At 31.4% G+C, this 17,496-nt stretch overlaps 2 protein-coding genes across 2 annotated transcripts in view; one reads left to right on the top strand and one right to left on the bottom strand.

Moving 5' to 3' along the window:
* Nucleotides 1-1,866, bottom strand: part of LOC139511358 (tripartite motif-containing protein 2-like) — a 30,613-nt gene extending 28,747 nt beyond the window's left edge. Inside the window, exon 1 of the mRNA XM_071298013.1 lies at nucleotides 1,837-1,866. The gene's annotated coding sequence lies outside the window, so the exon portion shown is untranslated. The remainder of the gene's footprint in view (nucleotides 1-1,836) is intronic.
* A 14,235-nt stretch (nucleotides 1,867-16,101) lies between these two features.
* LOC139511321 (uncharacterized) overlaps nucleotides 16,102-17,496 on the top strand; it is a 30,231-nt gene continuing 28,836 nt past the window's right edge. Inside the window, exon 1 of the mRNA XM_071297963.1 lies at nucleotides 16,102-16,198. Coding sequence (XP_071154064.1) covers nucleotides 16,175-16,198 — 24 coding nt within the window. The 5' untranslated portion in view covers nucleotides 16,102-16,174. The remainder of the gene's footprint in view (nucleotides 16,199-17,496) is intronic.

Raw genomic sequence — 17,496 nt, 5'->3', positions numbered from 1 at the left:
AGTGATTACATGTAACTTTTTATACTGACAATGGCTTTTTTTAACTTTGTTCTTTTCGTTGTAGTATAATATGCCTTTTTATTATGATTATTTATTTTTTAACCTTTCTGTTCCTTTTGGGTTTTTTTTTATATGTGTTTCAAAATTTTATTTCATTTTTATTGCATTGATTGTTTAAATGTTTAACACCTTTTTGTTTAACTGCATTGATTGTTTTATGTTAAGCGCTTAGGGTAATTTTAATTAGATAATGCGCTATATAAATATTGTAAATAATAAATAATAATAATAACCCTACCAATGAGTCGTTCAATCTTTTCGATCCATATGTAATGAAGAACCAGGGTCTGTTCCTGAAAAAATTCCACCCTTTGTTGTTTTTCTACCTATTATGGTTACGGAGTTAGAGTGATAACAAGGTTTTCGGTGTTAGGGGAGATAACCCCTATAAAGGAAATGTTACGGGGTCGTGCTCTCACCACAAGATAGCTTTTGGTCAACCGATATCATTTTAACATGTCGCGTACTTTTTTGGAAAATGTCGTTAAAGTTTGGCGGAAAGAATAATAATAATAATCAGAAGAAATACAGTAAGGTCTTTCCTTATAGAAAAGGAAAGACCTTAAAAATTATACTATTATTTTTTTGTTCTAAAACAAAGCAATAAAGGCAACAGTAGTATCCCGCTGTTCCAAATTCCTTAGTCGATAGAGAAAAAACAAATCCGGGTTACAAATCAAAACTGAGGGAAACGTATCAAATATAAGAGAACTACGACACAACAGAGACACAACACCGAAATGTAAAACACACAGAAAGCAATAAATATTGGTCAAATGAAACAATGTTTAGAGCTAATAACCTATAATCGAGTTTTTTAAAACCCAATCAACCTTTTAAAACCGTATTCCTTTTTTCTAAGATGAGTGGTATCAGACATTAAAGGACTAAATTAAGATGGTAAGTAAGCACTTTTTTTTAACATTCGCTGCATTCGTTCACAACCGTTCACTGAAAAAAACAATATTTCACAAGTTGATGAGTTTGAAGAGGTATTTCAAACTGCAATCTGGTAAAACTGGTTTAGTGATAAATATCATGAAAGGTTAAAGGATTCATAGTTACATTGTAGCGCAGTAATAAAAAACGACAATTCCATACAAACAAGTACGTTTTAACCGATTCAAAATCATTTTGAAAGGTTTTAGTTAATTTCTTGAGAAGAAGAACGGTTAAGGAATGATTCATTTTTATAAAAAGGTTAAATTTTAAAATGAATTGTAAAATGTATTTAATCAATGAGTAAGTAAAGGTGTATCCCTTAATCAACAATTTGGAAACACCGTGAAGTATTAAACTGTACATTAATTCAACAGAAAACTTGTTGTTAAATAACCCTTAAAACCATGGTGATAAACACTTGATATTAAACAATCGATTGTCATGTGATTATGGACTTTCCCAATTGATCTTCCTCTAAGTTCAGTATTTTTGTGATTTTACTTTTTGTCATTGCTAGTGATAAACACTTGATATTAAACAATCGATTGTCATTGCTAGTGATAAACACTTGATATTAAACAATCGATTGTTATTGCTAGTGATAAACACTTGATATTAAACAATCGATTGTCATTGCTATTGATACATTCAAGCCAAGACAAGATTGAACTATGCTACGAGTATAAATGTCGACAACTCTATTTAAGGTTATCAAAATTAAAGAAATAATAATGAAAAAAGATGCTAAAACTTTATGAATTTCAAACATATCAAAATGACTGTATTGCTCCGAACCTAGGTTGATAAAAATATGATAAAAATATGGAAACTTACATGTACATTTAGTTTTTATGTCTGAGACGGCCATTTGCAACATATAGATTAACTCAGCTATTTGTTACAATTATAAATGGGTGATGTATTCAAAAATGCACTATAACTGTGTTATGCAAATACGTTTTAAGCTGTACTGATAACCGATTTGTTGAAGGTAATTACATTAATTTAGAGTGTATCTATGATAAGGGCAGTACATTCTGCACGTCCATAAAAATGGCAACCAAATTTGTTTTAACAGTGAACTTTCTTTTTTTATAGCTAAGCTAGTTCCAAATGGTGAAGTTGAAATCATTCCTTCGTGAATTTTACGGACTCCATCACGAGTTGGTTGACCGTTATGGAATAACCGTTTCACAAATGATATCGGATATGTGCCTTACGTCGTAACTTTAATCTCCTTCCCTTTCATGAATGTGACCTACCGAATTAGACTATTTACCGGATTTGTTATCACATAAGCAAAAAGACGGGTGCCACATGTGGAGCAGGATCTGCTTACCCTTCCGGAGCACCTGAGATCACCCCTAGTTTTTTGGAGGGTTCGTGTGTTTTCTATGTTGTGTCATGTGTGCTGTTTTTTTGGTTGTCTTTTTCATTTTTAGCCATGGCGTTGTCAGTTTGTTTTAGATTTATGAGTCTGACTGTCCCTTTTGGTATCTTTCGTCCCTCTTTTAGGTAATGTGAAAGATATTTAAGTACCCAAGTGGTGAAGTTAAAATCATCCTTTCGTAAATTTTACGGACGCCATTACGAGTTGGTTTACCGTTATAGAATATCTGTTTTACAGATGATAGTAGATATGTTCCAAATGTCGTAACAACAATTCCGTCCGCTTTTCCTCGAATATGACATACTGAAAAAGACTAAATTATTTGTACAGATATGAGCAACACGACGGGTGCTACACGTGAAGCAGGATATATTTAGTACTCTGGAGCACCTGAGATCACCCTCAATTTTGTGAGGTTTGTGTCGCTCATTCCTTAGATTTATATGTCTTGTTGTGTTTACTTAAGTCTGTCTGTTTTTCTTTTTTTTGTTTTATTACCCATGGCGTTGTCATTTTTATTTTTTTTTAATAATTACACACCGGTATACTACTGTTGCCTTTAATTATGAGTTTGAATGTCTCTTTGGTATCTCTTGCCTCGTTATGACTTACTATGTAAGAGGAGTAAAACAACTTAGTACTTTTAGGGGTATCTTGGTTCACCCTGAATGTTGGTGTGGCGCTTGATATTAAGTCTTTTCCTTTCTAATTGGTGTTTTGTGGACTGTTTGTCTTTTCGTCGTGTATGGTTATGTCTAGGTTTTTTTAACTGATAATAAATCATTGCCAACGACCAACGAGATTAGCCAACAACAACATACATTCATGACAAAAGAACATTAAAAACCTATGGACAGGTTTAAGTATCTTCCAATAAAACAGGAAGTAATATCAGGTACTCTGTAATTATAAGGACATACTGTTTTGTATGCAACAAGTGCAAATACAAATGGAAAAAACAAATTACTGAATATCAAGAAAACTAAATGCAGCGTTAAGTACTATAAAACAACAAAAACTGGATATTCAAAAAAGAATTCTTAAAAGGAGATATGAAATTTTTAAAAATGGAAATCTTTGTGCATCTCCTACAGATAATTGTACACTTCTTACTCAAAAATAGATTCCCTTTTAAATATAATACGATTCTGTCTTTATAGTTTATTAATCTTACACGATCAAAATGTATCAAAATATCGTTTTTTATAAAATAATCACGTCTTAATGCATAGATGAAAACACAAACAGTTTATTACCGTTTTAACATATCTTACAAAACCATAAAAGGTCATTTTCATTGCATTTTTATTGAAAAATTATTGGAAAAGACAATCGTTGATTGCTTAAATAACAGCGATACCTTACTGAACTTTCAATGTCTAGACATTCATATCATGACTATCAAAAGGATATTTCTAGACATTGTTATTCTCATTATGTCTGGGGGAACTTAAAAAGTCACTTTACTACTATCAAAACATTAAATAAACCAATCAATGAAAATAAACAGAAATAGACCAGGTTCGTTGAATCATCTTGCAGATTTTTCAAACAGTATTAAATTAAGTACTCAGTAATTTAAAGAAACGCGCTTCGGACGCATTGAAATTATTAAATGTGTTGTTTTCAATTTTTTACATCCCTTTGTCGATACCTCTGCTGGTGGACTATCAGTCCCCGGTGTTATCGTCAGCTCAGTAGTCAGTACTTCGGTACTGACATGATTTAAAAAACTTTTCTAAAATTGTCCGTTTATGTGAATACACATTACAGGTCATTATAATTAAAGGAATTTATGGGAAAAAAGGAATGGCTGTAATATTTTTTTCTTTCCATTAAAAAGTAACATAAAAAATGTGGTGACCACTGAATAACCCGCGTAACTATAGATATAATCATTCAAATTGAAATAAATTTAATTCTAAATTTTATTTTAAGCTGGAGGAAATCGTGAAAAACGTTGATGACGGCACGGTCACATGACAAAAAAAATTCAGCTAATCAAAAGACGCGTTACATCCAATATTAATTCTTATTAGTACAAAGTTGAAATGTTTTAACATCAATCCGAGAATGCAGGCAACCGGTTGGATACAAGTACTTAATATCGAAAAACGAACCGTTTGCTACCTTCACATCCATTAAAATCTGGTTGAGGTGTAATACCACCATTGATTTTCCCCTATTAGTCTTTGTAAATTTGCACTTTTCAAAAAAAAGTGCAGAATTAATGTTTGTTTCAAAAAAAGAAATACTTTGCATGAGTAAAGTTTCATCCTGTCCAGTACTACAGAATAAAATCCATATAACATTTCATTGCATATAAGAAAATAACCATCACTGGAAGTTAACCAATCAAATGTTTCCCCTTATTCTATCTGTGTACAAGGTTTAGTAACCATGTAACCTCAAGATTACAAAATATTCTTTAGAAATCCCAAATAAAAAATAAATAGTGCTTTGAAATACCAGGACATATGTTAATGACACAGAAATGTTTTACTGCAATAAATTGCAGGATTAATTACCTACAAATGCCAAATTCAAGGGAATAATTTTTTCGACCTATTTTCGTATACAACCGGATGTGATGTACCATGATTTGGTGGTATCACACCTATAATAATGCAGCATCTGGTTGATAGTGTCGCCTTTTACTTGGTGTTATATTAAAACAAGACATGAAGATGTAAAGTCTGATGAAAAATAACATTACAGTAGAGTTAAATTAATATTTATCTTATTTTCAAGGTTCGTCTGAAAAATCGCACTTTGAGTTGTTCATTGCAAATCACATGACTTCCAATAACTCGGTTATGGTTATATAAATATCCCGTCACACGATTAAATTCCTTTCTTAATTTATTTGTTTGTTTGCATAATTACACGAAAAATCGGTTTTCAGAAGTTACGTCGGTGCATATAAATACTGGCCACATCTGCTTCTTTTAAAATATGTCCACAAATGACTAAGAAAAGAAAGAAATGGGAGTATCTGATAGCATTTTAGGGATTGATGGTGACGAGAATAATAAATAGAAATTCACTGTCAAATTGGGATAACGTTTTCGTATTCAGATACATAAAACAAACTTATTGATAATATACTGTTAAAAAATCTCTGAAACGTTTTTACTATGTTTTTATTATTTATTATTATTGTAATTGAGTATGACAAAAGAACTAAAAATGAGTCTGTACGCTGCTAGATCTATGTTTGGCCTGTGACTTACTCTCTAAAGACATAATTTTTACATTTCAATAACACCTGCATACCTATAATTAGTTATTCCAGCCATCTTTATCCTGAAAAATTCCTTTAATTTCGAGAAATGAGAATATTACTGTTTGCCCTCATTTGTTTAATTATTTATATTGGCTATAAATACATTGATGAAAGGGAAGTTTTACTAAATTATAGGGGAAATATTGACAAAACGGGCATAAGATATAAACATATATTGATATGTTTTTAATCTGTAATCTCTTTATTAATATAGTCTATCTAATATTAATTGATACTTTACTAGTAAATATTTTAAAAGCAGTTTACTTAATGTGATAAACCAGTAATTATTTTTGAATCTTATAAAGAAATGCTCATTTTATTTTTTATATAAATGTACAGTTGTCTGATGTGTTTTAAAGTGTCTCATAAGTCTATTCTAAGGCTGGATATTTGATCTCTGTTTGTATTATGAATTGTTGTATATATATATTGTCTGATCAAATATGTGACACTATAATAAAATATATTATTTATTTTTTATTATTTAGATATATTAAGGTCAGATTTGTTCAGCAATTAAAAATTATTGTTTTCGTAAAGTTTGCAATGGTAAATATACAATGAATTTGTAGAAATGTTTTGTAATATAAATTGATAGCTATTGTTCACCTATTTTTCTACTTGACAGACAAGCATAAATATTTTTATAATATGTTGAAGTAATTTGTGGATTTTAGTAGACTATTTTACGAGAATAGTATTTCAAAAGCTGTACAAATTTACAGTCAAGAACGGTAAATTCGCTTGTCTGATATATCGTCTGAAATTCTCGTATTCGAGTCAAATTTCCCGAATTTTATCATAAAATAAATGATTTTGAATTATATATTTTAAAGAGATTATATCAATCTACATACTCATAAAAAGATGATTATTTACATGTGATAAATTCTCCAATATAATTATCACATAATTGATTTATTTTCCTTTTGAATATTATTGTCAAGTCCACCCCAGAAAATGCAGATTGTCATATCATATTGCATTCGAAAATGTATTTTGGGATGAGAATTTAATAAACCCATAAATCACACCATAGAAGCACACATTTTGACTTTATCTTTATTATATCTATCGTTAAAAACAATTATAATTTTGAACGTAATTTTATTTTACATTTGATAAATTCTCAGTTCTCAGTAGTATTCTAGAATTGATGTCTTATTTGACGTCACAATAGCTCTATATCAATGTCTAATTATTGTGGCAATTCAACAAAAATGTCGATTACACCATGGGCAATCAAATTCTGAGCTGGAATAAAGACAAACAAATCCATAAGCTAAGAAAAAAACATGGAGAGGCAAAACAAATCGCACAGAAAACTAAAGCAGCACAAAATGTGAATGAATTGAGCTCTCTGTAATAACACTTTTCACGATACCAATTGTGTAACATAAAATTTTAGTAATACAAAATTCTTATGCATTGTATCATGCCAGTACCGAAGAACTATTTGCTGGTGATACACTTGGGGACTAACAGTCCAGCAGCAGCGGTATAAACCCATTGATATTACTTTCATAAACGGTACCTTTTTTGGTTGTAAATATAATGGAATTTGATGCGACTGTCATTCATGTGAGAGGATTAGCGCTATAAAACCAGTTTCAATCCACCATTTTCTTCACTAGAAAATGCCTGTACCAAGTCAGGAATATGACAGTTGGTGTCCTTTCCTTTGATGCGTTTGATGTGTTTTATTATTTGATTTTGCCATTTGATTAGGGACTTTACGTTTTAAATTTTCCTTGGAGTTCAGAATTTTTGTGATTTTACTTTTAATGCACGAGAAGCGCTTTTCGAAAATCTTTATATCTCAACTGATGGGTTTTTTTTATCTATATTCAACAGACCACTTCAAGAAGATATCAATTTTAAACCAGCTTCTAAGGTAAAAGTCTGGCATTGGGAAGAAACTGACAACGAAAATATGATTAATTCAGCCCTGAAAGCAAAGGCAAAAGCAAACTTTTCCTGAATTCATAAACGTTGTATGAAAACATGATTGTTTCCATACGTACATATATTTCCTCTACATTGAGGCTTAGAGTGCTAGCAGGTAACGATGAACAGGTAACAATAAACATGAAAACCGGTACACATGTTACCCTTATTCATTCATGTGATGTATTCTCCTTTTTTCATAACCCGCTTATTTTTATAATTTCATATAATTATTTACATTTGATAAATCCTCAGAAATATTTGTCAACTAATTAAATTATTTAATTGGGTATGTTATTGTTATGTTCGCCACAGAATGTGCAGATTGCATAGATCACATAACGGAAACGCCCATTTGAGTTGTTGATTGTTATGTTCGCCACAGAATGTGCAGATTGCAGATCACATAACGGAAACGCTCATTGAGTTGTTTATTGTTATGTTCGCCACAGAATGTGCAGATTGCAGATCACATAACGGAAACGCTCATTTGAGTTGTTGATTGTTATGTTCGCCACAGAATGTGCAGATTGCATAGATCACATAACGGAAACGCCCATTTGAGTTGTTGATTGTTATGTTCGCCACAGAATGTGCAGATTGCAGATCACATAACGGAAACGCTCATTGAGTTGTTTATTGTTATGTTCGCCACAGAATGTGCAGATTGCAGATCACATAACGGAAACGCCCATTTGAGTTGTTGATTGTTATGTTCGCCACAGAATGTGCAGATTGCATAGATCACAAAACGGAAACGCTCATTTGAGTTGTTGATTGTTATGTTCGCCACAGAATGTGCAGATTGCATAGATCACAAAACGGAAACGCTCATTTGAGTTGTTGATTGTTATGTTCGCCACAGAATGTGCAGATTGCATAGATCACAAAACGGAAACGCTCATTTGAGTTGTTGATTGTTATGTTCCAGACCGTATCAGTATTTGGACCGTACGCGTGCGGTCTGGACCGTACGCGTGCGGTCTGGACCGTGTGCGTACTTTTTCAAAATACTCATACGGTCGGACCGTACGCGTACGGTCTGACTAATATTAAGAAGTTGGTCAAGTTTATTAGATACAAATGCATATTACAGATCAACATAACATAACTCTCAAATTAATATAAAAAATTTCATTTGTAATTGAAATAAAAACTTCATATTCTAACTATTTAAAAAAATCACGCTAATCAATTCTGTTTGTTTCCTGTATTTAACATATCGACCAGTTATACATTAATTGAATTATGATCACTGAAATTGAAGATATGTGAAATAAACATAATATGGGAGGACAGTTGTTTTAAACTGTTTAGAAACTTTACAAAAAAATGCAAAGGCAAAGGCACATGCATGAACTGCAAACATGCACATTTTTAAATGTAAAAAAATATTACGCTACCTGTTGTAGCAAGTTTCACCTTGGGCGAGTGTACCAAAATTGGATTCAGATAAACAATTAAACAATGTTTAATTTCATTGCTCGTGTGTGCAGTTTATCCATCTAATTGTAATAATAACATTTGTAAAACTAAAAATAAAGATTAAAAGATAAATTTAACCCATATGATCCAATCACATGTATGGTCAGCTCGTACTGGACCATACGCGTATACTCCTACGGTCCGACCGTACGAGTATACGTATACGGTCCGGACCATACGCGTGCGGTCCAAATACTCATATGGTCTGAAACAGTTATATCATCAATGAAAACAACTATATTTCTAACCTAATTTTATTTTACGTTTGATAAATTGTAAATTATAAATAATTTTGTAATTTACAACACTTAGAGTTCTGTTGGGTTTTTTTTAAGAATCTTGATATTATATTGTAATGTTGCATATAGTTCCTACATTCTTACAGTCCTGTGATTAATTTAACTGTTTGCATTTTTGGTAGCCCGACTCAAGAACAGCCATTCAAAATAATCAAACGGTACGTTTATCCTTGATAACAAAGAGAAAAGTATCAAGGGAGGATCAAAAGTCATTATTCAAAAGTAAATACCACTATGTCAAAAAAACTAAATATATTATTGAGAAAAACGAACCCCACCAAAAACCAAGGGCAAATCAACCTCGGCAAAGGTAGGCATTTTGTTTTACAATTTGTGACCAATCAGGTTTTTTTGTCCCAAATCGTAACCGGTGATAGCTTTACTTGTTTATGCTATTGGTATATCCCCTTTACATACGTTCATTTTTCTTCAAAGCTGAAATTATGTTTCAAACTTATTGAAATGCCATGTTCATTTCTCGTTGATGAATGTGAAAGTATTCAGTATCAAATGTAGATTACTTTTTATATATTTGTTTAGGGGCCAGTTGAAGGACGCCTCCGGGTGCGGGAATTTCTCGCTACATTGAAGACCTGTTGGTGACCTTCTGCTGTTGTTTTTTTCTATGGTCGGGTTGTTGTCTCTTTGGCACATTCCCCATTTCCATTCTCAATTTTAACATATGTGCACTTTCAAACATGATAATACTTATCTAAATGTTTTGCTAAACTTTCGGTTTTTGTTCGTGTATTTGTCGTTATTGTTTAGAGTATTATCATGTGATATGTTGTCATATACTTCACAAATCGGAAACATACAGCTTACCCATTACGCAACACATTTGTTGCATAATATTCATGATTATTTAATGTTGTAACATTATTCTTTTTTTTTCAATTTGAAGAAAGAACAATGGAAGATAACTCTACTTAATCAATGGATATTTATTTCCAAATATATATGAAGATGTAACAACGATAAACACATCTAATTAAAATGCTTAATTTAAAAGTGTGTATGTTAAAGGGTTTTTTCTACATTAAAAATTCTTTACTGGATTTATCTTCATCTGGAACGCTTAAACCTAAACATTGTAAATCCAGTGATGTATAAATACGCTACATTATTAGGAGCAGGTCCTTACCAGAAAAGCTATTTCACTAACGGTCGCCATAGGTAGTTTGAACCTGATTTATTTATAATTTTTTAATAAATAAACAGGAAATTTTGAATATGAACGATGTCGAAGCACAGACTTCTGAGCTAATGATGTTGTCGGGGACTAACAGTTGACAACAAAGTATCTACCCAGTGCTAATAAATGTAATAAAAATTTCATAAATTGTGTTCGTCCGAAGTGCTTTTGTGAAAATTATTTCATCAGGGCGCTTAAATCGAAACATTTGAAAGCCATATTTACGGTAAACACTCCAGCATTAGGCGCTAAATGACAAAAAAATCTACACAGAATAGCAAAATTCATCTTTGTTAGAACCTTATCTGTTTTTTTGTTGTTTTTTTTTTTTTTATGTTATGTTTTTTTTTAATTTATGAATACGGAATTTCAAATAAGTATAGTTTACTGATCTAAACTTCTTTTTGTATCCCGGTGTTTTTTATGATCGTTTATTTATTTCAAATATTGGCTAAAAGAGGGGCTACTATTTAACAAAACAATACGAAGGACTGTGATTTTAGATTTCCTTCGAGTCCATGTTGAGATTATGTGATATAGATACAATGGATAAGCGTTGATTCACGCTTATCCATTGTATCTATAACTTAAACTATTGTGTTAATTTCTTTTCAAAATTAACGCTTATTCTTAATTAGAAGGTATTGTAAGTGAGTTTAAATAACTATCTTATCGTGTCAAACGATCCATTACAATAAATTAAATATCACAATTAATGGTTAAAAAAATAAAAATACATTATAACACAACACGTCTGCCCTTTAAGACCCCATTTTATCATGCATCTGGATATTATCTGTTTTTACAAAATAAGATATAATCGAACTTATTTCTATTAAAATTGAAAATGAAAATGAAGAATGTGTCAAAGGGACAACAACCCAACACAGAACATATATATAGTGCATATACTAAGTATGTTTCCGAAATTTCTAACAAGAATCCTAATTATATGCACATCATGATTTTCTGGCATAGGAATTTGAGAATAAATATTTGTAAAATTATGTACAAAAACAAATGAAATCATATTATATTAATTTTATTTTATCAAACAAAAATGGACAAATATGTGGAATAGCCAACAATAATCCGATAATAAACGACCAATCACGCTTTTATTACACAAAATATCCACGATAATATACAAAACAAGAACACAACTGGAAAACTATAGAATAGAGACAACAATGAGAATTTAGGGATTCGAACCTAAACAGACAAGTTCTTACCTTTAACTCATTTTAGTAGGGTGCCCAATCAACAAATTTTATCGATTTGCCTTAACGAAATTACACATGGCTATATTTTATACCACGGGAAAGAGGAGAACAAACCTCTTCGAAATATCGTTGTCGTCGTTGTTTGCCGTGGTCACGTTTTGTTTTTTTTTAAATCAGGGTCAAAGGTGAAAGCAAGAATTTAAGAAAAATGCACAGTCGCTTTTAGATAGCTGGTTTCTCCTACATATATGCGTTTGGAGCAAAATAAAAACAACTATTTTATAGAAAAATATCTTTTGTATCTACATTTAGAACTTATGTTATATTTTTATCCCCAAAAATGACTTTAGATTGACTTCTTTGCATATAGGGTGAAAATTTGAAATTTTCAAACAGCTGTTAAATAACAGTGACCTTGACTTATTTCAATTTCTAAATTTGACATTTTTGTATTCAATTCATTACAAGTAACATCTAAAGATGTTTTTTAGATTTTAACATAATAATTTGTCGAAAACAAAATGTGTTTTTCACGTCTTTTGATAGTAAGGTGTTCGTCAATTTCTAGGTAAATATCAAACTTCTGATTTGTTTTGAAATTTGTGTAACATTAACGTCAAACTTGGTTGAATATAAAGCTCTGTGTATAGCTTTGCTTTACAAAAGTAAAAACTAACGCAAACGGAGAAAGGGGGGGTTAAAGTTATAAAAACAAAACGTCTATTAGAAATAGGTAAAACACCCCATCCTACATATACAGATGACTAAATGAGCAACAATTGGCTATACTGTTTACAAGTATTCCAAAAATAAAATAAGGGCGAGGGTTATGTACAGCACAGATGTATTTTACAAACAATTGAAAACAAAAAAGGCGTGAGAAATCAAAGGGACATTATAAAATAAAGACAAGCTGACAACACCATTACAAAAACACGAAAAAAAAAGAACAAAATTAATGCAAATAGAAAATTATGAATGAAGCTGGTATTACCTACTACGTTGAATGGTCTCCTGTAGTTTAAGCCCACCAACCACGGCAAGGTCAGAGACCATACGGCAGGTTGTTTTGTTTTTTTTAACATTTCTTTCCCCGATAGATAGATTATTACTATATTTCCAACGATTTCAAAATTGAGTAGATGTTATATTTATTGTTTAGAAAATATTATGGACTGCTTAATTTTCATTCGATAGCTAGCAATGATTCATAAGGTACAAACAGAAAAATGAAATCTTATACATCTACATCTTCGTCGTCATCAATGTTTCTAACTGCAACCAGACGAGTATTTGCATTTTGACAAATGTCATTTGTCTGACATGGGCATAAATCTGTACATGATAAATTTTGTTCGAAGCAAATGCAAACTTAATCTTGCAGAAATTCATATGACATCTGACCTTCGAGATAGAAAGGAACAAGTCATTCTTCTTTTCTTATCCAAACTGAAGAGGAGAATGTACTTACGGTGACCTATAGTTGTTAATGTCTGTGTCATTTTGGTCTTTTGTGGTTAGTTGTCTCATTGGCAATCATACCACATCTTCTTTTTTATATTATAGTTTTGCTATATGGGAAGACATCAAATTTATGTCTGGAGTGAAGCTCTTATTACATATTGTTTAAAAGTAAATTTACAAGAATGAAGTTTGACAAGGGAGAAATTATAAATTGTAAACTTGAGAATGGAAATGGGGAATGTACCAAAGAGACCACCACCCGACCATAGAACAGACAATTTATTCAATTTTACGCTCAATTTGTTTAGGTAACAATTATCTATTTTGAGTTTTGACTTGAGATCATTCAGCGTAACAACAAGATCTCGAGATCTGCGTCCATAGATCCATCGATGTCAAAAAGAAAGGTTTGACAAATCGGAAAAATTATCTGGGTTGTCCTTTAAGATTAAAAAACACCACAAGATATTTATAAAATCTGGAAACAAAACTTGAAATATAATCTAAAATTTGTTCTTCTCTTGAAAGGCGTTGATATCATTGATAAGACAAAATTGGAGTCTGTAATAATGAAAATTTAGACATTTTATATAGTATAATACAGCTTGAGTCAAAGTACATTTTTTACGGTTTATAGTATTAGAATAATGATTGTATCAAAAACAAATGATCAAACAAAGTATTAGCCTATCATGGTTATTGTAGTAAATGCACATCTTTTATGTGGGTATCTTATAATTATTTACTTACTATTTTGAAATTAAAGTGTAGAACTGTTAGATGCTTCGTACATTATATGGATATTATATTTTGTACACTAAATGTATTCCAAGGTTAAAAGTGGATAACTTTTTTTATTGCCTTCTATTTCCCCTGGATAGATGGTTTCTTTTTGTAAACAGGGACCCTTAGCCTGATCCTGGACGACTAAGGTAATTGTACACAGGAAATATTTAGAAATAAAACGTTTGTATGTCTTAAAAAAAAAAAAAAAAAAGATTAAAAAACAGCGCGCCTACCGATCCTAAACAGGGATGACAAAATGTATCGTATCATGTTAAAACATGTGCGCCTGGTAGAATGTTACAGATGGCAAACCCGATACTTTTACACATTTCGTGGACAGGCATATAGCGGCGAAAATCTGGTGTGCAAGTAATAGTGCCTAATTGAAAACATAGCTCATGCGTATGCTGCATGAAGGGGAAGTAATGAACGCATAAGATCAGAACATCTGAAGCTTGTGACTTTATTATTATCCTACCCTATATGCCTTTCACACCGAACTCTTTATCTACATGAATAGCATTTAAAATCATGCGGGTATCTACTTTATCGGGTGTACAAAATAATTCTTAAAACCTGAATACTCCTTCTGAGCAGAATAAACAATTGAAAATATAAAAACCAACAAAACAAATATTTCCTAAAACAAATTAAAACAACGATCTTCAAAATAACTCGACTATTCAAAACATACAAATCGACCATACAACAAGTAAAAAGAGAAATGAAGTAAGTGATAATTGTCCTAGTTAATGACCTGATAGTATAAGCTACAAAATGATTAACGGCACGGAAAAAGGCGTGTTTGAATCAAAGCAGATATATCACTAAATTTGTGTTATAAATTGCTATTTTCTTCTCACCAATTAACATTACACGAAATATATTTGGCACATATATGAACCATGTCTTATTGATGAAACCAGAGTAAAAATCTTGTGAAAGTTACACGCAATAAATTTTCTTTCGTTCAAAATGTGGCAAATTTCAGCTAAAAAAATAGTCTTACTAAAACCATAAAACACTTATACTTAAATTATATAAATCTTTTCAGCTTTTGTTATATGATAAATTTATTTGTTTAAGCTAAATAATCAGTATCATTTGAACAAATAACACAGAAAGCAATAATTTTATTTTTCGTGTTGAAGATGGCCTGTATCATATGAGAAGGTATTTTTGGGTACCCTAAGAAAGGACAAAATTTTGAAACCCTGACCACGGTTGCTTACGACGACATTCATGATTGGAAAATATAATGATTTTCCAATAGTTTGCATATAAATATAGCCGTGTGTTATCCGTTAACTTAAACTCGCTAACTAGACTTCTTTGTCGATACTGGGCACCCTACTATTTATCTTAACCATGAAACCTCGTGGCTACCAACTCATACTATACGTTTGCCTATTATGTATATATAAAGGTACATACCAGTGTTTCCGTTGTGCCTATGTATATCATTTATTCATTTATAAGTATAAAATAGACATTTAAGTCGTAACCGATTGGTATCCCAGATGTTTCGTCGATATGTTGATGTCAGAAACACGTTACAGAATTCATGGACGGGTTCGATTCCCAGGAAAGGTATATAGAAATTACAAAAAAATAATTCCAATAGTTAACATAAATCAGTAAAGTAGTCAATTGAAACTTAATGAAATTAGGCACTCAAAATAAAACAATAGAATATATTCTGGTGAGTCCAGAAAAAGAATCCACGGTAAATGAATAGGCTGACGTCACCACAATAGTTTAACTATGATGACTGATAGATAAGGTGCCCTTGACTAAGCTTTTCAATGATCTATAACCTTGTTCATTCATAGCTTTGGAACATCATTCCTAACTTACGTCATACTTGTATATACCCCTTTTTTATTGCTGTATATATATATTTATAAATGTTTAGTTTGAATCTTTTCAATTATCAAAACAAGTATGGTATAGAGAAGTGAAAGTGGGCGAAATGTTTGAATTCAAATGTACATATACAATACGTTGTTCGATAAGTACTTACTAACACTAGAACACGTTACTACTAGGTAATACGCACTGTGTCTGATAAGATATGGCACCTTACTAGAAACCATGAAGTTCTCACTTTGTCTCCAGGTCAGTAATAAAACCTTCCTTTTTATGTGAATATTATAGAAAAGGATATGAGAAATATCCTAAATTTTAACCTTTTCTAAAACCATGTTTTATCTTATTAAATATGTGAATCCTGTCAGATAATTATGTTGTCTCTGCCTATGTTACTTTTATAACTTGTCTGATCTCTCAGCTGATTAATGTTCGATATACAGAGAGAACCCTTTCTCATTGTTGAAGGTCACGTAAAGTATATTTAGGTTAACGTTTGTTGTTAAGATGCTGTCTGTCTCGCATCTCTTTTGATATTCTTGAATATCAATAATTTCCTAGATCACTAAGTTCAATAATAGCAAGGTTTCATAAAGGGGAGGTATATTGGAGAATGTACCAGGCTTATTTTTGACATTATGGAAAAGGCAGAAGATGATAATCTACCAGGTCTTTTACTTTTATTAGACTTTGAGAAAGCTTTTGATACTCTTGAGTGGTCATTTATAGACTTGGCTTTGTCTTTTCTAGGATTCGGTCCTATTTTTTGTAGATGGGTCAAGACCTTATATTCAGAATCTCAGAGCTGTATTATAAATAACGGACATTGCTCTCAATTTTTTAATATTGGTCGGGGTGTTAGACAAGGTGATCCTCTATCTCCATATCTCTTTATATTATCTTTAGAGCTTATGAGTGCTGCACTTAAAAATAACCCAGATATAAATGGTATGAAAATAAATGATTCTGAGTATCTACTAAGCCAGTATGCAGATGACTCATGTCTCTTATTAGACGAGGATGAGAAATCTTTAGATAAATGTTTATATACTTTAGAAAAATTTTCTGAGTGTGCGGGACTTAGGGCTAATTTTGATAAAACAGAAGCCATATGGATTGGGTCAAAGATTCACTCAAGGGATAAACTAACAACTACAAGAAATTTGAACTGGAATCATTCAGGAAAATTTAAACTTTTAGGAATAAAATTTGATCTGTTCAGTGAAAATAAAACGCTTGTAAATTTTGAAGAAAAAATAAAAAAAATACAGAGCCTGCTAAATTCCTGGGTTTATAGAGATTTAACATATATGGGAAAGATCACTGTCATTAAATCACTAGCTCTTCCTATTCTAATTCAATCATTGACAGTTTTGCCAAATCCTCCGGATGATAAAATAAAAGAAATTCAAAATATTTTTTTTAGTTTCTTGTGGTCAGGAAAACCAGACAAGATTAAAAGAAAAGTTATGATAGGGTTATTTGAAAATGGGGGGTTGAAAATGCCAGATATAAGATCCTTTTGTTATTCATTAAAGATGACATGG

The sequence above is a fragment of the Mytilus edulis genome, chromosome 2 (assembly GCF_963676685.1).
Source record: "Mytilus edulis chromosome 2, xbMytEdul2.2, whole genome shotgun sequence".
Taxonomy (NCBI): Eukaryota; Metazoa; Mollusca; class Bivalvia; order Mytilida; family Mytilidae; genus Mytilus; species Mytilus edulis.
Note: the sequence above shows the minus strand (reverse complement) of the source record. Positions and strands in the feature narration are given on the sequence as shown.